Source organism: Ochotona curzoniae, unplaced genomic scaffold, assembly GCF_017591425.1.
Source record: "Ochotona curzoniae isolate NIBS_2020 unplaced genomic scaffold, NIBS_Ocur_1.0 scaffold_1037, whole genome shotgun sequence".
Classification (NCBI taxonomy): domain Eukaryota; kingdom Metazoa; phylum Chordata; class Mammalia; order Lagomorpha; family Ochotonidae; genus Ochotona; species Ochotona curzoniae.
In genome coordinates, this window is record NW_024467083.1 from 27,580,914 (window position 1) to 27,602,363 (window position 21,450).

The 21,450-nt window shown below is 43.4% G+C and overlaps 1 protein-coding gene and 1 non-coding gene across 3 annotated transcripts in view; one reads left to right on the forward strand and one right to left on the reverse strand.

The window, feature by feature from the left end:
• Nucleotides 1-16,551, forward strand: part of CHD1L (chromodomain helicase DNA binding protein 1 like) — a 48,708-nt gene extending 32,157 nt beyond the window's left edge. For both annotated transcript variants that reach the window (XM_040998305.1, XM_040998304.1), the window contains exons 15-23: nucleotides 2,109-2,274; nucleotides 7,498-7,646; nucleotides 8,062-8,225; nucleotides 8,691-8,899; nucleotides 9,875-9,973; nucleotides 11,214-11,284; nucleotides 13,558-13,672; nucleotides 14,303-14,411; nucleotides 16,143-16,551. In XM_040998305.1, coding sequence (XP_040854239.1) covers nucleotides 2,109-2,274; nucleotides 7,498-7,646; nucleotides 8,062-8,225; nucleotides 8,691-8,899; nucleotides 9,875-9,973; nucleotides 11,214-11,284; nucleotides 13,558-13,672; nucleotides 14,303-14,411; nucleotides 16,143-16,221 — 1,161 coding nt within the window. In that variant the 3' untranslated portion in view covers nucleotides 16,222-16,551. The remainder of the gene's footprint in view (nucleotides 1-2,108; nucleotides 2,275-7,497; nucleotides 7,647-8,061; nucleotides 8,226-8,690; nucleotides 8,900-9,874; nucleotides 9,974-11,213; nucleotides 11,285-13,557; nucleotides 13,673-14,302; nucleotides 14,412-16,142) is intronic.
• LOC121168892 lies at nucleotides 5,199-5,304 on the reverse strand. Its single transcript, XR_005885763.1, has one exon. It is a non-coding gene; the product is annotated as a U6 spliceosomal RNA (small nuclear RNA).
• Nucleotides 16,552-21,450: the final 4,899 nt, after the last annotated feature.

Here is a 21,450-nt window from a genome sequence, read left to right on the forward strand (position 1 = left end):
TGGACTTCTTGCAGGCTCATGGTAATTGCAAAGTTAAGAGTCAGGTGCTAATTTCTCATTTTTCAATGACCTTTCTCCCTGTCTAGATTGTATATAGAGTGTTTGGTGGTTGCCAAACACAAAGGTAGTAATAACCCAGTGCCCTTGTCTCAAAAGAAAGTAGAGGATTATTTCTTCTTCTTCTTCCCTCCTCCTCCCTCTCCCGCCTTCCTCTTCCTCTTCTTTTTAAATCAAAGGACTCTGATAGTAAAAGATGTGATTCTGACTTGATAAGCATTTTGGAATTCTGGGGTCCTGAGAGTGGAATGCAGGATTGTTATGCTGCAGCGAGAACACAGCAGACACAGAGAGAGGCCGGCGTAGATGGAGTGTTTATTGAATGCCTGTTGTGTGCCTCATACTGTCTGAGCTGCACTTTTCCAATTGTTTCAGTGAATAGCAACGCTCTCTTCATCCCCATCCTAAGTACAGTCATGTGTCACTAGCCATAGGGGTGCATTCAGAGTAATGATTTGTTAGGCAGTTTCATTGTTGTGCAGACACCATGGAGTGTAGCTACACAAACCTACATGGTGTAGCCTCCTGCATAGCTGTGCCATATTGCTCTTGCCACCCTGGTCAGCATGTCTCTAGCCTGTCTATCATAGGCAGCTGTAACACAATGGTATTTGTGTATCTTAATATGGAAAAGGCACAGAAAAATACCATAAAAAGACTTAAAAATATATAGTGCATCTGTATAGGACACTTGCCATGGAAGATAGTAAGTAGACTAGGAGTTGGTTTGTGTGAGTTCGTGACTGTTGAGTGAATGTGAAGGCCTTAGTGGGTGGTCTGGGCACTGCCAAGGGATCCACAAGCAGGACTTGAAATTCAATAAATTTACAGCAGCCTGACTTTTAAGATGATGATTTTTATATGGCCCATGAATGGCGTCATAAATGTCCAAATGACACTCTGTCGAAATAAAGGTTTTAGGCCCTACAACACTGAACACTATGTACTTCTTAATCACTGTACACTTAGGCTACACTACAGCTTGTTAAAAATGTTTAACAGTAGCTTAACTTCAACTTAGAGTAATTGATTTTACTTTCTAAACTCCTTGACTCTTGTCAAAACACACACACTGTGGGGTGAATGTTGTGGTACAGGAGGCTGAACTGCCACCTGGGACGCCTTCACCCTGTAACAGAGCACCTGGGGTGGAATCCTGCCTCTGACCCGGCTGCTTGCTAACATGCCTGGGAGGCAGCAGATGACGGCCCAAGTGCATGGCTTCCTGCCGTTCGTGTGGGTGATCCTGATGGAGCTCTTGGCTCTTGGCGGCAGCCTGTCCGAATCCTGTCTGTTGGGAGCATTTTTGGGCCAATGGGAGGTTCTTTCTCTCTTGCTGTGTGTGTATGTGTGTTTCTTTCTCTCTCTGATATTATGCTTTTGAAATAAACAGTAACTTGAAAAAAAAATGAACATCTGAACAAAAGATATCTTTTATATCCTTGCACTTTAAGGTTCTTCTATTTAGAACCTTTTAAGGTTTCCAATCTCTTTTTAACAGATTAACTAATCTTGTTAAGCTAATTTCCCCCGCCCCACATTTTTATAAAAGACCTTAAGATTTCCAAGTCACTCATAAGAATAAAGGATCTACAGAGAAAAAAGGCAGAAAACAAGGGTCCCCAGCCCAGTAGTGAAATCTTTTTATGGCGGAGGTGAGGTGTCTGTTACAATCCTCGCTCTCTCCCGAGTTTGGCAATGGATAGGAGTTAACAAGGTTTCGCACTTCTCTTGTGGCTGCTGGGAATGTGGGTTAAGTGAGAGGTGCTATTAAACAATTCAGGAAATTACTGTTGTCCTTCTGAACACATGGAGGTTTATAAAAATATTATTTAGGATGAAGAAAGGCAACAGCTCTGATCATCACTCCTCAGCCCTCTGCTTAGCCAGCTGTGCAGCAGTCCTGGCTGGCGTCATCTGGGATGAGGCAAGCAGGGCTGTCTGTCAGTTGAGCCGTGGCTTGTTTCCTTCAGCCCCTTTGGAAATGACACGTACCCTGATGATCGATTTCATGAGGACTAATTGGTCGTTTCTGTCTCCCTTCATTCAAGCTGAGTGAGATACTCAAATTTGGTTTGGATAAACTGCTCTCCTCGGAGGGAAGCACCGTGGATGAAATAGACCTGGAGTCCATCCTGGGAGGAACAGAAGATGGACAGTGGGTCTCTGATGCCTTGCCAGCTGCTGAAGGAAGGAATGAAGAGCAAGAGGAAGGAAGTAAGTTGGGGGCAGGTTGCAGCCAACGGCACAGCCACTGCAGCTACAGTGTGCGTGATGTGAGTAGCCACGGGAAGTCCAGCCCATTGCTCCTGGGCCCTGTTACCATCTAGAGAACATTGCATGGTGCAAGAAATCTTCCCAGACTGAGTGGAAATTTAGTCTAGAAATCTAGTTCCCTTGTAGCTGAGCTTTGGTCAGGAGTCATGCTGTTGATGTTGTTGACGTATCCCTCTCAAGGATTGGGATTTGAGTCTGTCCTCCCCTGGCTACAAGCATCCATTCCTTTGTTAATTACTAACTGATGGTGACCCCCACGCAGTGAAATCCCAGCTTGTGCTCATGGAGCTTTTACTGTGTGCCCACGAGTGGATGTGTGCCATGCGGTCTTTCCATCTAACCTCCATGATACTATGTGAGGTGTCAGAAATGATTTTGTCTTTTTCTGCCCTCCCCCTCCATTTGTCTTTCTGTTTTTTTTTTCTTTTTTTCTTTTTTGAGTTTTGGATTCTGGGTGCTTTTCCACATAGTGGTAGCTCTATACAAATGCTCTTGACATTGCTACTTTGAACTGACTGTTTTCCTGTGTGGTGGCAGCAGGGATTCGGGGTGGACTGGAGTGAGAGGTTTGAGAATCTTGCCTGACTTCTTGATCCAAGGGAACCGCCTTCCAGTGATAGAGGGAAGTGCAGTTTCCTCACCAGGTGGCACCTTCTGTTCTTGCTGCGGAGTGGGCGTGGTGTGACTTTGAATTTTACGAGTCTCTCTTGTTTCTATAGAACCCGAATTTCCATCACTTGCTGCTTTCTTTCCCTCTGCCACAGAGTCTCCAAGGGCTGACTCTCACTTCTGAGTCTGCCGCAGGTCCTGCCTTGTCTAGTTTCCACTTGAGGGTTTTCTAGTCCTTTCTGCTTCTCAGGGGCTGCTCTTCTGGTCTACCAGGTCTCAGACCTGTCCTCGTTTTTATCCCCTTTGGGAAGGGGGTGACACTCTAGGGGATAAATTGGATCTGTGTGACATGGCCAGAGCCCGGTGTCTTCTGTGCAGTCTCGGCCTTTCTGGTTTGGGGAAGGAGGAACCCGGGAGCTTGTAGAGCTGGTTCTGGATGCTCGTTACTTTAGGTGCAAACTGAAGTCTATAGTATTCGTCGACCGCACCAGGTTTGTAGCAGACATAAGTTAAGGTAGGTTTTATTAGTCCTTGTTAGTCTGTTTGGTTTGAAATGTAGGCATTGTTTTACATTAAACTGCTCTTTTGGTTCTTCTCATATTTTATCTTTAAATGTCTTTAATTTGTACATTGCTGTTTATATTCTTTAAGAATTCCTTCTTGCTCTCTGGCTGTTTTCATTGTATCCTGCTCTCATTTCAAGAACATGATATCATGAGGACATCTGTTATCATTTTAGACTCTTTAATTGTATTGATCGTTTTTTAAAGATTTATTTATTTCTGTTGGAAAGCCTGATATACAGAGAGGAAGTTCTTCCATCCAATGATTCACTCACCAAACGGCCGCAACAGCCAGAGCTGAGCTGTTCTGAAGCCAGGAACCAGGAGCTCTTCCGGTTCTCCCACATGGCTGCAGGGTCCCAAGGCTTTGGGCCTTCCTTGACTGCTTCCCCTAGGCCACAAGGTGGGAGCTGGATGGAAAGTGGAGCAGCTGGGACAGTATGGTGCCCATATGGGATCCTGGCACATGCATGGTGAAGATTTCTAGCCACTAAGTTATTGCATTGGACCTGACAGTTTTTATTTTATTATTTGATTTTTTTAAATGTTTGGTGTCATCCAGTGATCTGGTTACCTGTGCTGCCTGAAGCACTGATGCGTAGCTCTGGCATGAGCAGGGACGCGGCCTTTAGGCCTTGTTTCAGCATTATTGTTTATGAAGCAGCTTGAATGAAGTTTCCCAGCTGTCCTTATTTGAAGTCTTTTTCACTGGGCAGTTCCTTTTCTCCAGAGCCGAATCCTCCAGTGCCTCCCTTGGAAGAGGCAAGGGTCAGAAGAAAACTGGTCTCTTACCTCGAAAAGACACAGTGATGGGAGGCTCATGGTGTTTCCACTGTTTGCTGTGTTCAGCTTTTCTCATTAGTTCCCTGGCTGAGTGGTCCCCTTTTCTTGTTAAGTTCTAAGCTTTTGGACACAGTAGTAGGAGTGTTTGGCCCCTGAAATCATTTAGTCTAGCCCTACTAAGGCAACCACAGGCAGTAGCACTTCAAATGAAAAAGTTTACAGCAAATTAATTTTTAAAGTTGATAACCTAGTATGGCCCACAAGCGGTGTCATTAAAATCTAAATGACCCTTGGCAGGACGAAGGGTTGCCCACCCCTGCGTGATCGAGGGATTCTCTAGTCTCAGACTCACCACTTGACTGGCCATTTGTACTTTGCTTGCAGAGCTTGTGTTAATCTGTGATTTTTTTTTCCCTCCAGCAATTTTACATTTTCCAGTTGTTGAACTTTTCCTCAACTATCGACTCATAATTTTTTAAAAAATCCCTTTCCTGTCATTTCATGGTTTTAGCTAAGAAACAAATGCCTTAAGTCGTTATATTTTTAAAAATATTTATTTATTGGAAAGGCAGATATATAGAGAAGAGGAAAGACAAAGAGGAAATCTTCCATCCAATGATTCACTCCCCAAGTGGCAGTAATGGCTGAAGCTGCGCCGGTCTGAAGCCAGGAGCCAGGAGTCTCCTCTGATTCTCCCATTCGGGCACCAAGTCCCAAGGCCTGAACTGCTTTCCGAGGCCACAAGCAGGAAGCTGGCTGGGAAGAGGGGCTGCTGGGATAAGAACCAGCGCCCATATGGGATCCTGGCGTGTACAAGGCAAGGACTTTAGCCACTAGGCTACTGTGCTGGGCCCGCATCATTGTATTTTTAAGTTACATGTTGATCATATTAAATGCCAAAGCTCTTCCACTTATTTCCACATTCACTTAATTTGCGTGTCTTCCTTGCACAGGGACCATGCAAATCTTCCCTGTATCATTCCAATTTTAGTATATGTGCTGCTGAAGCGAGCACTCCACATTCACTTAATTTCAGCTTATTTTCCTAATGTTTACTAGAAAATAAGATAGTTGCACTGTTTTCAGAAAGATAATTGTATTTTAAAGACTTATTTATTTTTTATTGCAAAGTCAGATATACAGAGAGAGGAGAGACAGAAAGGAAGATCTTCCGCCCGATGATTCATTCCCAAGTGGCCTCAATGGCCGGTGCTGCACCAATCCAGAGCCAGGAACCAGGAATTTCCTCCAGGTCTCCCACGTGGGTGCAGGGTCCCAAGGCTTTGGGCCGTCCTTGAATGCTTTCCCAGGCCACAAGCAGGGAGCTGGATGGGAAGTGAGGCTGCTGGGATTAGAACTGGTGCCCATATGGGATGTAGAGCGAGGACTTTAACTGCCAGAGCACCATGCGGCCTGATAATTGTATTTCTTAATCCAGCTACCTAAAAAGAAATGACATTGTTTTCAGATAGCCCAACTGCCAGTGGCGTTCCTCAGCTGTTGTACAGTTCAGATTTTGTCTTGGACCCAGGGGTCTGGGTTCGCTGTGTGGTGGATGGTTGCCATGACAGGACTCCGATGAGGGTCTACACCTGGTGCAGTCCACCGGCTGCAGAGTGAAGACAGGGCGCATAATTTTAAAAAAAATTAACAAATGTGAAAGACTAGTAAATAAAGCAGCCCCAATCAAATAAGGAAAATGAAGAGCAAGGTTGCTTTATCTGGGATGCCAGCGTGTTTTGAAATGCATGTTTCTAAGTTGAGAATTGAGTGCAGTCTGAAGCTACATATGCTGATCATATCTGACACTTCGCAGCTCTCTTTTTTTCTTCCACTTGTTGATAGAGTGCCTCATTGAAAGCCCCCTGCTGATTTAATTAGCAAATGCCAATTAGAATTACAGCTGGTTAGATTTGGGTACAAGTGTGAAGCAATTGATCTCTGGAGAATGATAATGTTTTGCTTTCATACTCTCTAGGGAAAACACACTTATAGCTGATTTCATAATGCTGTGAAAATACCATTATTTGGTAACATGTGCTGTTAAACATGGTTCGCTGTTGAATCTTGCTCTTTCCGGTCTCTGGCTGCTAGTCTTGGCCTGCCATGACTGGATGCCTCATCTTGCAGATCACCCAGCCTCGTTGAGCCTTTGTGTCCTCAGCTGTAAATGGTGCTGTTAATGTTTGTTGGCTTTCCTCTTGACAGCTGTAAGACCGCAAGGTGATCACAGGTGCAAAGTGTTCTGATAGCTTGTTGTCTCTGCACTCTTCTGCAGACACTGTGATATACTGAAAAGAGCAGCCTGGCCTTACACTGTTCAGAAACATCCCGCCTTCATTGGCCCGCACTGAGAGTTGGGAAGCCCCTTATCCTGCCTGAGCCTCACTTTCCGTATATAGCATCATGATGTTGCTGCATGAGATCTAGAAAGAGCATTCTAAATCCAAGGGATCATTGTCATAATTCTTTATTTGCTCAGAGATTGTTCATGTACTCCTTTTGATGTTATAGGAAAAGGAGAGAAATTGTTGAGCATTAAACGTACATTTAGGGGCCAGGATTGTGGCGTATCAGATGAAGCTGCCACCTGTGACACTGGCATTCCATGGAAATGCTGGTTTGAATCCTGGCTTCTCCATTTCCAATCTGGCACTCTGATCATGGCCTGGGAAAAGTAGTGATAGAGGACCCTAGTGTCTTGGAGCCCTGTACTCCAAGAGGAAGACCTGAATGAAGCTCCCGGCCTGCCTTCGGCCTGGCCCAGTGCTGGCTGTTGAGGTCATCTGAGGAGTGAGCCAGTGAATGGAAGATCTCGTTCTTTCTTTCCATTTCTCTCTCTGTAACTCTCAAATAAATGTATGAATCTTTGAAAAATAATGTGTTTGAAGTAAAAAAAAAAAAGTATAGGTTTATTAGAAGCTGTTAATGTGGTTGTGGAATGAGTGAGTGATAATGTGATCCAAGACTCAGCATTGAAGAGGGACCCGGCAGGGAATCCCAGATCGCTGAGGAATGAACCAAAAGGGTTCTTGCAAAGCAGACATGTGGGACCCTTTGTAGAGCCTGAAGATGTGTCAGTGCAGTGGGAAAAGGCATACCTTCCGCACACGCTGGCCTTTGCTCGTGTTCAGTACAGCCTGGTGCTGGCAGCAGCGTCCATCCGTTCTTCTGAATCAAACAGTTCTTTCTGTCTTTGTGTTCTCAGAAAACCACATGTACTTATTTGAAGGTAAAGATTATTCCAAAGAGCCCAGTAAGGAAGACAGAAGATCATTTGAACAACTGGTGGCGCTTCAGAAAACCCTTCTGGAGAAGACTCGTCAAGAGGGCCGGTCACTGCGAAACAGAGGCGGCGTAAGGACCATTCATTTATTAAGGGAGAGAGTACAATATGCTAAACTGTTTGCCTAAGAAGACAAACAAACTAAGGAAGCCATTTTTTTTCCCTTAGGATAACCTGTAAGAAATGAGTGTGTGTTTGTTGAAATGTAAGCATTATATAATGTATGCAAAATGTTGGCTTCAAAAGCATTGATGGGTAGAGGAATGGGCTTTGAGTTTCCTTTGTGCATTAGGGTGCCTGGCTGTGCCCTTAACTGCTCACTACAGGAGGCAGCAGGTGATGGCTTAAGCACACGCACTTCTGCTGCCTGTATGGCAGACCCAGCTGGAGTTTCTGGCTCCTGGTTTCGTCCCGGCCCTGCCCTGGCTGTCATGGGCATTTGGCAAGTGACGAGAGACCTGGCTATAGATCTTACTGTACCTGCAGGTACTTATCCCAGGCCTTGTGGAGGAGTCTGCCAAAAGGAGGCGCGTTCTGAGCCCAGAGGAGCTGGAGGACAGACGGAAGAAAAGACTAGAAGCAGCAGCCAAGAGGAAGAGGACGATGGAGGAGAACAGGAGGAAAAAGGAAGAAGCTGAGCAACAGAAAAAGTGCGTTTGTGTTATCAACCAAGGGCCGTGGGTGGCAAGGGAGTCGCTCTGGGCTAGTGAGCCTGCAGTTGAGCATCGCCGTAGGTGCAGGAAATGTCGGTAAAGTTAGCAGTTCTTGTGGGTCAAAGAATGCCTCCTAAAAGATTAAACTTTAATATTTACTTGACTTATGCCAAGAGTCTTGAAGATCACCAGCAAAGAAGATGAGTTCTGCTTAACAACAGTAAAACAAATTTCAGATATCCCTGAGTGTTTCTGACAAAGAGCAGTTTGTTTGAATGATCTCATTTAGTCCTGTCTTGTAATCGGGCACTTTAGGTAGGTGTTCACCATGGACAGCTAGTCAGGAGGCAGTCAGGTCATAAGCAGAGAACTGCGTCCAGGGGGCTTCTAATCGCATCTGGGAGCAGCAGTGCAAAACATGCACTAAGGAAAGGTCATGTCCTCTTCTCTGACCTGCTGAAGGATGGCCTGGTGGGAGTCCAACAACTACCAGTCCGTCTGCCTGCCCTCCGAGGAGAGCGAGCCGGAGGACCCCGAGGATGGGGAGGACGAGTGCTCTGCTGAGGTGGACTACGACGAGGACCCAGACACAACCTCCATTAAGTATGTCAGTGGTGACGTCACCCACCCTCAGGCCGGAGCCGAGGATGCCCTCATTGTGCACTGTGTAGGTAAGTGCCAGGAGCTGGGCCGTGGGCTGATGGCCCAAGTGTGCTAGTATGTGTTCCAAACACTTGTGCATTTTATAATCAGCATGTATCCATTTGTATCCTGAGAGTTGCCTGATCGTCTAAGTCTCGCCTTCCTATTCCATGTCCTGGGATAATACCTGCCTTATCCTTATGCAGAGGTTTGAAGAGGGAGAAGTGAGGCAAAGACACCACTCTGTGTTTTCCCTTACAACCTTTGTACTTCTTGTCTTCTCTGCCAGAAAACCTCTTTCCTCAAGTAACTACATCAGGCATTATCCACCCGTCTCATTGTCAGAAGTCCTCCTTGGTGGCCTTGTACATACAACGTGGCCCGGGTGCATGTCTCTTACTCTCGGTCCTCCTACACTGTTGGCCCTTACATATAGCAACCCCTGGCATTGTGTTTGCATTTATTTATTTGTCTCACTTATGCTTCGTGGGAACAGAGGATCTGTGTGTGTGTTCACTTCTCTAGCCATGGTGCCTTGGCATCAGGCCATCCCCTGTGGGAATGAATATTTGTAGTATGTGAGTATAAATACAGGACACTAGCCAGCACTGCTGTGCTTAGATCATCTATTAAACTTTCCCTCTTTCCTACCTGCAGAATGGGAATTATGTGTCCCTGTGTTTTCAGTACTTCATCTTTCCTGGTTACATGATATCTACTCTCCGTGTTTCCTCATCCCCTAGGATCTGCAGATGTACCACAGAGATTTTGCTGATTCAAAACACTGATTCCCCCACCCGCCCCCTGTTTTGATAGCCTGGTATATCTTTCAGACATTTTAAGCTTATTTAGATAGTCCATTCTGTATGATATTCCTTGAGGATCAGTTTTGTTCCTTTCCTCCCCTTTAAAAAAAAAATCATTCTTTACTGTATATCTGTGTTTTTCAAAAGGAAGGACTGCATTTTTGCCCCAATAGATGAACATTCTCTTTCTTCTGTCAGATGACTCTGGCCGCTGGGGCAGAGGTGGTTTATTCACAGCTCTAGAAACTCGATCAGCTGAACCAAGAAGGGTCTACGAACTGGCTGGGAAAATGAAAGGTAAGAAGCAGAGCAGAGGGAAGGGTCAGGGATGGGCCAAGACAGAGGAGGACACTTTAGACAGCGCGTCCTGTGGGTTAAACGGCCCTGGGTGAGGACTTAGAAGAACTGGCTAGATAACTGAATTCTGACATAAGTTAGCCATTTGTCTTGTAGCTATTTGAGGCTGTTTTCTTATGTGTAGTTTGGAAATCATAACCTGTTCCAACTCCCTCATGGGATTGAAGGGAGGGTGATGACTGTGCACATACTGTGAAAATGTCAACCTCTGCTATGTGCTGAAAGTACTGCGATGAGGGTCACTCACCCATCTTCAGGAGGGAGTATATCATGAAAGCAATCAGACCTGATGGAGAGAAATTGGACACACTGTTAAAACACTAACAATGGCAAAGATCGGGGATTGAGAAGGAGGGTATAATGGAAAGTCAGCGTAGCTTGGGATATGGCACCCCTGGAGACAGAAGTAAAGCTATTTGGAGCCAAGAGAATTTGGAAGGCCAAACAATGTCATCCCTTGGTACAGAGATGTGAAAGGGTTATTTCCCTGCCCCCCCTTTTTTTAAGGTCTATTTTACTTGCAAGAGTTATGGTGAGGAGTGTTTGGGGAGACATCTCCCATCTGCAAATTGACTCCCCAAATGGTTGCAATGGTTGGAGTTGAGCAAACACGGAAGTTTAGGACAGTTTAAAGATTGGATTACCAGTCTTTCCCCTCCCTTCATCCGTTTTTGTTTGGGCAAAAAGTTTAAATACAGTTTTATGTGAAGCTGTAGAGTTAACTGAACACCCAGAGCATCATTTTATTTGATGTGGATGTGATATGAAAATACATACCAGCAGTTAGACTAGGATGCACTGTTTGGATAATATAGGACAAAATAGGAATCCCAAAGGCATTTCCGGCTCAGAGCAGTCCCTCCCCAGCCCCCAGGGAGCTCTTGGTTTTGCATTTTCTTCAGTGCGTACAGGGGTTCAGCGTTGGTAACATTTTAAGAGTAGTGGGTTAGGAGGTAGAAGTCGGCAGTGAAGGTGTGCGAGTGCCTGGCTGAGGTGGTGCCTGAGCCAGAGGAGGGAGAAAGCCTGTGAAAGACTCAGGCAGGCTGGGGCTGGAACCTAACGGGATGTGCAGGCTGGGGCTGGAACCTAACAGGATGTGCACCAAGAAGCCAAGGTCCCCTGTCGGTGGCCCCAGCCCTCAGTGAACTGAATGTTTTTTTCTGTTCTTTGTTGTACACAGACTTGAGTTTGGGAGGTGTCCTTTTATTTCCTATCGATGATAAAGTGTCAAGAAACGAAGGACAGGATTTGGTAAGTAAAAATCTCACATCTTCGCTCAAAGCACAGGTTTGGCTCACATCAGCTTGCCCCGACGCCTCTGCTGCCTGCCCTGGCCTGGGTCACTGTGTGTGCATTTGCCATGGCTGCCCCAGCAATAGCCAGCTGCTGCGGCTTAACCTGGAGGCACTTACACCCTCATAGTTCCAAGTCAGCAGATTCGGGTTCTTCTGTGCTGCTCTCTGTGGCTTGTAGCTCAGCTGCCTGCTCAGAGTGTCCTTACATGGCCTGTCCTGTGGATGTGTGCATCCTGGGGTCGTCCTGTGTGTCCAGATGTGCTGTGAACGAAGACACCACCCGGAATGGACAACCCTCACCCAACAATGTCTTTTTAATGTAATTGCTCCTTTAAAAACCCTGTCTCCAAAATAAGGTTGCATTCTGAGCTTACCGGGACTTAGGTCTTTAACTGACAAGTTTTAGGTCAACACAAATAGATTGGGCCTCTCCACTACATTTCTAATATCCCTCAGGCTCCCACTGACCCGGAAGTTGTCCTTTCCCTCACTTCCTGCATATACCCTACCATGAACCAGGCTCTTATTTGTCAGAGTACTAAGCTCGGAGGAAATGAGCAATAACCACTTGCTGGATGGGTCAGGAGACCTGGCTCCAAAGTCTGAGGGTTTCATCATTACATGAAAACTTCTATGAAAGCTTGTGCCTTCTGGCCAGCTGTAAGCAGGGAAGGAAGAACGAACCCAGCTTTTCTATGTGTACGCCACAGTCCTCCTTTTGCACCTAAAGAGACTCCCGCTTGCCTGTTGTTCGGGAGGCCTGTCATGAGCTTCGTTTAACACTCCTGCCCGGCTTTCTCAAGTGCTGGAATCTGTATTCGAATTTGGAGCTAAATCTTACTTGGTTAGAAAAGAAAAAAATTTGGGCACTTGGTTTAAAGACAGTTTCATTCTCCTGAGATTGGTGATCCATGTTGGCAACAATAAGATGGTTCTTTTTGTTTAGTTCTTTTGTTCAAGTACTTTCTAAAATACTGAAAACAGAGTGACACGGTTTGTGCGTGAAACTCTGAATTCAGTGACTCGGGGAAATGGTTTGTAATAAGCAGAGCACCATGTCTAGTGTGACTGTGGTAATAATGCTTGCCCTGAAGTCCCCATGCCACTCTCCAGCTCTCTGCCACTTAGGTTGGGCCAGGGTAGGGAGATTTTTGGCATTCTATCCTCAGGGGACTGTTTGAACAGAGTAGAAAGATTGCTTGTCCAAGGGACTGGGGGACTGATTCGAACACTAGTTAATTAGTTAGAGGGTTGAGGTTTAAGAATCCCCCCAAATCCTGTTGATTCTCAAGATTCCGAAAAATTCTTCCTTTACTCTTGAGAGCATTTCCAAGTAAAATGTTTGTTTTACTGTGGAGGCTCCTCAGAAGTTAAAAATTGAATTACTGTATGAGTCGACAATCCCACCCGTGGGCCTACATCCAAGGGAAATGAGATCAGCTAAAGATCCCTCATATTTACTGTAGCACTAGTCACAGTAGCCAAGACTTGGAGACAACACGACTGTTTATCAGCCGATGAGTGGGTAAAGAGCATGTGGTACATTTGTACGATGCAGTACCATGCAGTTCTAAAAGAGCATGAAATCTTGACATGAAGTCTGGTCAACCTGGATGGAATCGTTAAAAGAACCAAGCATCGTCACTGCAACAAGTGCTGCATGATCTCATTCATGTGGCACCTAGAAGAATTTAGCTCATAGAGGTTGAAACTATTGTAGTGGTTACCAAGGGCAGGGAAGAGCAAAGGATAGGTGGGGTAGAGAGAACGTGACTGATGGAACTATATGAGAAAGTGAGGTAGGAATTTATAAGCTTTGATATTTATTGCATAGTGCAGCAATAGTTGACAGTGATAAAGGACTGCATGTCTAAAAACCTACAAGTATTTGAATGTTGGCACCATGAAGAAATGATAGAAATAGTTATATATGTATAGAAATATCATATAGTACCCTATAAATATATGCAATATTTTTGGTCAGTTAAAAATGTGGGGAAAATAATTATAAGTTTTAGACTCTGGTTTTAACATCGCTTTAAAAAAAGAGAAAGAATGGTAATGATGGGACGTGAGTTCAGGCATTCTGTAGACCAGTGTAGTCAGAACATGAGGAGAAGCAGCCACAGCCTGGGGGGGCCATCAGGGGCTGGGTCGCCTCCTTGGGCAAGGCCTTTAGTTGGCAGTGTAGCTGTCTCATGTCAGTTCTTTCATGGTCGTTCTTCCTAGTTGGCCTTGATCGTAGCTCAGCACCGTGATCGCTCCAATGTCCTGTCCGGCATTAAGATGGCAGCCCTAGAGGAAGGCCTGAAGAAAATATTTCTAGCAGCAAAGAAAAAAAAAGGTAAACTCTTGATATACACCTGGCTCAGGAGTGGGTAGATTGTGATGTAAATTTAGATGGGAAATGAGACATGTCAGGACTCTGCTCGGTCTGCACAGCTAAGAGCAAACCAGAGGAGGGAGTGGCATGGTAGAGCCTTTCTCTTCCTGAAACATTTTTGTATCCAGCGTCTCGTGGGCCCTCCAACCCAATGAGTGTTTTTATCATGATGAGGAAGCCGAGCACTAGAGGAGTACTTTATCATGTCCACCTAGGAAATGCTGTTTGTTATGTCTGTCCTCCACAACGCACACTGTCTGCCAAAAAAAAAGTTTAGTTTTGTGTCCAAACCCAAGTGCTTCTCAGTGTTGGTTGAACTGATCAGCTTATTAGATATTCCTTGCTTATTTCAATCAACACTCTCACCATCAGTCATATTCTGTTGTACCCTACTTATTTATTCTCAGAGCTTCTGGGTCCTTGTGTTCAATAGAACTATTTAATTTTCCTCTAATACAAGCCCCTTCCCAGAATATTTTTAACAGTGTGATTGTATACTTTTCAGTAGAGCCAGTTATTTCCTACTGTGTATATTTCATAACCAACAGTCAACTTATGTGTGAAGATGTCATGATCTGTTGTTTTTCATAGCAAGTGTCCATCTGCCCCGCATTGGACATGCCACGAAGGACTTTAACTGGTACGGTACTGAGCGACTTATTCGGAAACATCTGGCTGCGAGAGGCATCCCAACTTACATGTATCCTTTTGAGTATTATCTTGAATAGTGTGCTCTCTCCACTGCAGCTGGAGAAAGGCCTTTTCTGGTGTGACTCTGTAATCCGAGGGCAAACACTCTCTGACCACTTTCCTCATTCTGCTGTTCTTCAAGGAGATGAAAAGCAAGGCACACATTCCAGCTTGTCTATATCCGATATTTATATACCTAAGGAGGAAAATACAGCTAAGCATTTCTGGATGCCAGCAGGTTAAAAGATATGTGAAGGGGAGAATTAATTGAGCCATTGAGTAACATAGGAGGTAACTTCAAAAAGTTCATGGAAAACAAATTTAAAAGTTAAGCTTTTGGTGCCAAAAAAAAAAAACAAAAACAAATTTTAATCCATGCTTACAAAGGGTCTTCAGAAAGTTCATGAGAAATGTGTATTATGTAACAAAATAAACTTAAAAATGTGTATTTGCAGTTGGCAGCATGGAGTAGTAGGCTAAGCCTCCAACTGTGGTGCCAGCATCTCATGGGAGCCAGTTCATGTCCCGGCTGCTCCACTTCCCATCCAGCTCCCTGCTTATGGCCTGGGAAAGCAGTCGAGGACGGCCCAAGTCCTTGGGCCCCTGCACCCACATGGGAAACCCAGAGGAGTCTCCTGACTCCTGGCTTTGCATTGATTCAGTTCTAGCCATTGGACTATGTGGGGAGTACATTAGCACCTGACAGATCTCTCTCCTCCTTCTATATAACTGCCTTTCAAATAAAAATTAAAAATCTACAAGACCATTTTTTAAAAAATATGTATTTATTTGCATCTGCTTGAAAAGCAGAACAGAGAGGAAATAAAAAATCTTCTAGCTACTATTCACTTCCTAAATACTCACAACTGCCCAGAGCCAGGCCAAGCTGAAACCAAGAGTCCAGAATGCCCCCTGGGTCTCCCTATGGTGGGGGCCGGGCACCTGGGCCATCTCTCAGTGCCTCCCAGGATGCATTAGCAAGAAACTGGATTACAGAGCTGGTTGTGTAGCCACTCAAACTGGCACCTCCATATGGGCTGTGGGCATTCCAAGCAGCTGCTTAAGCAGAAATGCCTTAACACCAAGCCTCATAAACATTTTTTAATTCATTTTTTCCATGAGCTTTTTGAAATTCTGTTGTGTTGGATCTTTTTCACATCATGTCCCAGAAGATTCTTCAGCTCTGTGAACCAAAACCTAATTCTAAGAATATCATCCTGTTCCCTAAAACAAACCTGTGGCTTAAATAAATAAACTGTGTTACTTCTGAGTCTTAGATGTACTGTCAAGGCAACATGAAATTCATTCTATTAAGTTGTAATCTACTTTGGCTCAACTAGTATCTTCTGTTGAGCTCTTCGATAGGTAATTTGGCATTTGCATTGTGCTCAGTGCAAAAATCACTCAAAGGAATTGTATTGATTCTCCTGTTCTGCTCAAATCTTACTTATTCAGAAAGTCTTTTTACTGATTTATTGAAATAAATTCACTTGGCGATGATCTTCAAGACATTTAAATTGCCAGTAAAGCCTGATAGAGAAGTCATGCTGTATGCCCTTGCATAGGGAAGGGTTTTGGAGCATCACATGGCAGTAGCACTGCTGGGAGGTTTTTTGATCTGGTGAAAGGAAGTACTACTGGAATGGGGATTGCAGTAATTCAGAACTAGAGGCCTATAGAACTAGTTTTGTTAATGTCAATTTACATGATGAAATATATCTTCCTTGACCGTACTCCTCAGATACTATTTTCCTAGAAGCAAGGCTACTGCGCTTCATGCACAGTCCTCCTCCTCCTCCTCCAGGCATCTGGTGCCTTGACATTTGGCCGAGCATCAGATCCAGTTTTCAGCAAACAGCTAATAAAACAGCTACTGTCAGAGTCTTCCAGCAAGTAACCACGATCGTGTGGCCTTCTGAGATGATCTGTTTCCTGAATTCGGGTTTTGTTCTGCTGGATGTGCTGCTCTGATTTGGTACCTGTAATACAGGGATGCACAATTTACGAGCCTACTTTAAAAAGTTCATGGAAAGTAGAATTAAAAGCTAATATGCATTTCCATGAGCTCTCTGATGACCTCTCCTGTTTGGGAAAGCCCTAGGGCCCCAGTGCGCATAGCTACTTGCAAAATAATAAATGTTTTATCTCTAGCAGTTTCATCACTTCCTTTTGCATGTCTAGTTTTCTTCCTCTGCTTTAAAGAGAGAAGGGCTGTATGGATTAAGGAGATAGGAGTGGTACTAGAACAAGGTGGCCCTGGGCAAAGGAAGTACCTTCAGCCTGCGTACTTCAGACAGGAGTTTGGAGGCTAAGAGGTAAAATTCTCGATCCTGACAACTGGCACGCTTTCAACCCTTTACACTCTGCTCAGCATATAGAAGGCTGGAAGAAAATAGACCTGTACAGCCATGTGACTTCAGAAAAGCAGCATGGTCTCTCTTCTCCTACCCACCAAATCCAAATTCAGGCATGAGAAATAAAGCCATTATAAAAATGGCTTGGAGCCCAGCACAAGAGGACCAGGAAACCACCAGAGGAGGCCTAGGTGGAAAACTACACATTGTGGTTTTTCACACTTTCTGGAAACTGTCAGTTGACTTGATTTCTGCTGCTCTGAGACCTCAACATCCAGAGAAAAGGCCTCTGCAGAAGCCTCACCCAATAGCCCTTAGTGCAGGGAGCCCTGGGAGTTGGGGGAGTTGGAGGCAGAACCACAACCTAAAGAAGGTGGCTCCTTTAGCACTGGGTTTTACTCACCTGTTGACTCCCTTACCACCCCCTTCTCCTTCAAATGTTTTGAAAATGTGCTGGAGCCCTATCAGATCGTACATTTATCATTCTTTACTATTCTTTCCATCAACCCTTAACATGAAGGTTGTTAAAATAACTTCTTGACTTGTATCTTAAGTTTCTTTTACAACTAGAAATAGAATCGCAAAAAGAATGTAGTGAAACCTAACTTGACAGGCAAATGAGCCACCTCTGAGAAACACAGCAACTTAATTACAAATTATAAATAGGTGAGGTGTTAGCAAATGTGAAGAAACTGTACTGTGCAAAAGCTGTAGACCCTTCTAGAATGCTGTTCTGATTTCTGCTATCAGGGGATGTTTGTGGATATATGAGAGAAGCATCATGGCAAGGAACTCCCCTAAGGGGGGAGCATGCCTAATCTTTTGGGGGCACAGTTTTCACTCTGTAGTGTCTGCTGTGCGTATGGACTTTTTGTCTGGATGGAGCGTCTGGATTGTGCATCTCTGCCTCCTGGTAAGCAGCGAAAATGACATGGGAGATCCCCAAACCCACGGAGAACATTTGCCTGAACAGTGACACTTGCTGCTTTGCTCGCCCGTCTCTTCACGCTTCACAGTCAAAAGCACAGCTATCACCACATCCCTGGAAGGCATTTTATAGTGCCTCTTCTCAAAGAGCTGCCTTTGGAAGGAAAGAGAGGCAACCTACTCTATTAAACCCAAGAGTGCTTTTTGAGTTTGTTTTTTTCCTTATACAAATATCTTATACAAATATCGTTGACACTCTCTAGCCTCTGAAGATGTGACTAACAGGACAGTAGCAGATTTTATTCACAAAGAAGGCTTTGCAAACTAGTTTTTAAATTTAAAATATATTTTAATTTAAAATTACTTAAAAAATTTATTAGCTAAACATATATATATTTAGCTAATATATATTTAGCCAATGCATATATATTTAGCTAATATATACATCACATATAATATGCAATAGATAATATGTAAATAATATATAATATATAACAATATACAATATGGATGATATATAACACGATATATATGTGATATATATAATATGCAAAATACATATCTAATGCTATATAATATTTAACAAAATATATGACACACATACAATATATAATTTATATGATATGTAATACATAATATATACTATATCACATATAACATAAAATAAATCATATGTGATGTCACATGTAATATTGCACATTATATAACAATATATTCTATATTACATATGTACTTACAGTATATGGAAAATATAGAACATCTAACAATATATAAAATATATATGACATACATCATATATATAATTTATATAATATGTGATATATAATATATACCACACATCATATATAATATATGAAATAAATCATACACTATGTGATATATGTGATATGACATAATATATAATGCATATCACATCATATAGCATATATTACATTTGTGTTCGCATATATAATATGTAAAATATGTCATAATACTATATATAATATATGATATAGATATGTAATATAAGTCATATATTACATATAATATAAATCATATATGTCATATAACATCACATATATAATATACAACATATAATATACATGTAATATATGACATAACATGATATGTATCCGATATATAATATATTGTATATAATATATAATGCATATTATACATATCATGACATACTATATTTGTTATATGTCATGATACATAATAAATGATATATAATATATATGTGGCTATACCATATAATTATATATTCATGTTATAAATTTATATATTATAATTATAACCATTCATAATTCATAAATCTTTATATTATAGATCTATAATTATAATTATATCAATTATATATAATAAATATAAGTATATAAGTATATAGTGTATAATATATATTAATCTTTAAAATACATACATATATGTCATATATATACATATATATTTATTTCTATTGGAAAGAGATATACAGAGAGAAGAGACAGAAAAAAGATCCATCTGCTGGTTCATTCTCCAAGCAGCGACAATGGCCAGAGCTGAGCTGATCTGAAGCCAGGAGTCAGGAACTTCTTTTGGGTCTCTCATGCTGGCAGGGCCACAAAGCTTTGAACCATCCTCTACTGCTTTCCCAGGCCACAAGGAGGGAACTGGAAGGGAAGTGGAGCAGCTGGAACACAAACTGGTGCCCATGTGGGATCCCGGCACATGCAAGGCAAGGACTTTTAGCTACTAGGCTACTGTGCCAGGCCCTAAATTATTTTTATGTCACTAAAAAACCTACAAGGGGCTAACCAGGAAGGAAGTTAGCTTTGGCTTAGCTTAAAGGTTATTATAGCATAAAATTGCTTACACCTATTAGTCTGATGTCTGATAAGGATGGTCGAACTCATGCAACAGGATTACAGAGGCAAGAGAGAAAGCAGAGAGGTGGAAGCACACTGGCTTAGGTGGCCAACCTCTCCTGAGAACTACCCTAAGGACACAAACCCCAGTGATCTGTAGGCCTCCCACTGGACCTCCTTCCACAGATCAAGTCTCCAGCCTTAACCCCACAACCATTAATTTGTTCTATTAACCATGAACAAGACTTTGGGGTTTAACTGTCACCATGCATTTGAGGAGCCAAAACCTGTTCAAACCAAAACACTGTCCTAAGTTCTGCATAAAAATTCTGTTTTTTTTTTGAGAATCAAGATGATGGAATCAGGTAAGGAGACATTAAAACTGATGGAGAAACATTAACCAGGATGAAGAAAAGAGGGCACATATCAGGAAATAGGAGAGGACAGAATGATAGCAGAGAGAACCTGGAGACTGACAGACACAGGAAAGCAGCGAAAACAACAGTGTGGTGCTGCAGTCACCCCATATTAGAGTGGCACTCAGCAAGCAGCCATCTGAACTCTACTAGCAGCCACAACTCCACCAGCAACAAGGTGGGAAGGGACTTCACTGGAAGCTCCAGAGGTGAACCCAGACAAAGAATGGCACGTCCTGCTGGTCTGTTTGAGTTGACTGGAAGCAAAGAAAGAGCAGTAGATCCCAAATAGGCAGTGCAGGAACAGGGTGGATTTCACAGCCCGGACTGCACCTCTAGAACCAAATCAAGTGCCATTTTCTGTATGGAGGTAAAAGCTATAGGACAGTACTGTGTGTGCACTGAGCTGGGAATGAACCCATTTCTGGCTCAGTGAACTGCAACAGCATGGCATCCTACAGGTTCCACCCAAGACAAGTACAGGTAGCCCTCAGACCTGAGGGCCAGCAGATTAAAAACTCTAGTACTGGCACATCAGGCACCATATCTTACAGTGTGGCAAAGAATTTGAGACTGCAGGGACAACAGTGAGCCCACACACTGAGCTAAGAGTGAACTCACTGAGCTCAGTACATTGCACTGGTCCCACAGGAAATAATACCAACTTTGGCATCATACAAGTCAAAATGGGTCCAGGTGGCCCTCAGACCTAACAACTACAGCAAGATCAGCATAACCAGCAATCTAGCTATATAGGACACCTCATGTCTCCTTAATCCTGGGACCTGCTCCAACCAGAAGTGGGAGAAAGGTTGTACAGACAATGGTGCAGTCTCAGCATGGTATCACAATAGGTGGAGAATGGTAAGCCTGGAGCTGGGCCTATGAGACCATGGTGGAAATCTAACATAAGAACCCAGACCTGGAACTCGCTGGAGGGAGTGGCCCAATTGGCTGCAAACAAAGCCATATGTACCAGCTGCACTAAGTAAAATCAAGCTGTAAACCAGTGGGTGATACAGCTTAGAAACCTGCCCCAAGGAAAAGACTCTTCTAACCAGAAATACAATGACCAAGAGCAAAAGAGGAGACAAAGGCACACTGAATATTACTGAAGACTCCCCTGCAAAGGAGCCTTTGCCAAGCTCAGAGTTCACTGAGGAAGACATCGAGAAAATGGTGCATACAGAATTCAAAACACTTGTTATAAAATTTCTTATCAACAATGAGAAGAACGTAAAACAAGTGCTCAACGAATTTAAATAGCATGTCACACAGGAAATAGCAACACTGAAACAAATTCAAGCCAAATTATTGGAAATGAAAGGCCCAATAGAGCAAATTAAAAATTCAGTGGGGGCCCAGTGCAATGGCCTAGTGGCTAAAGTCGTTGTTTTTCACGTGCCCGGATTCCATATGGGTACTGGTTCTAATCCTGCTGGTCTTGCTTCCCATCCGGCTATTTGTGGCCTGGGAAAGCAGTTGAAGGTGCCCCAAAGCATTGGGACCCTGCACCCACATAGGAGACT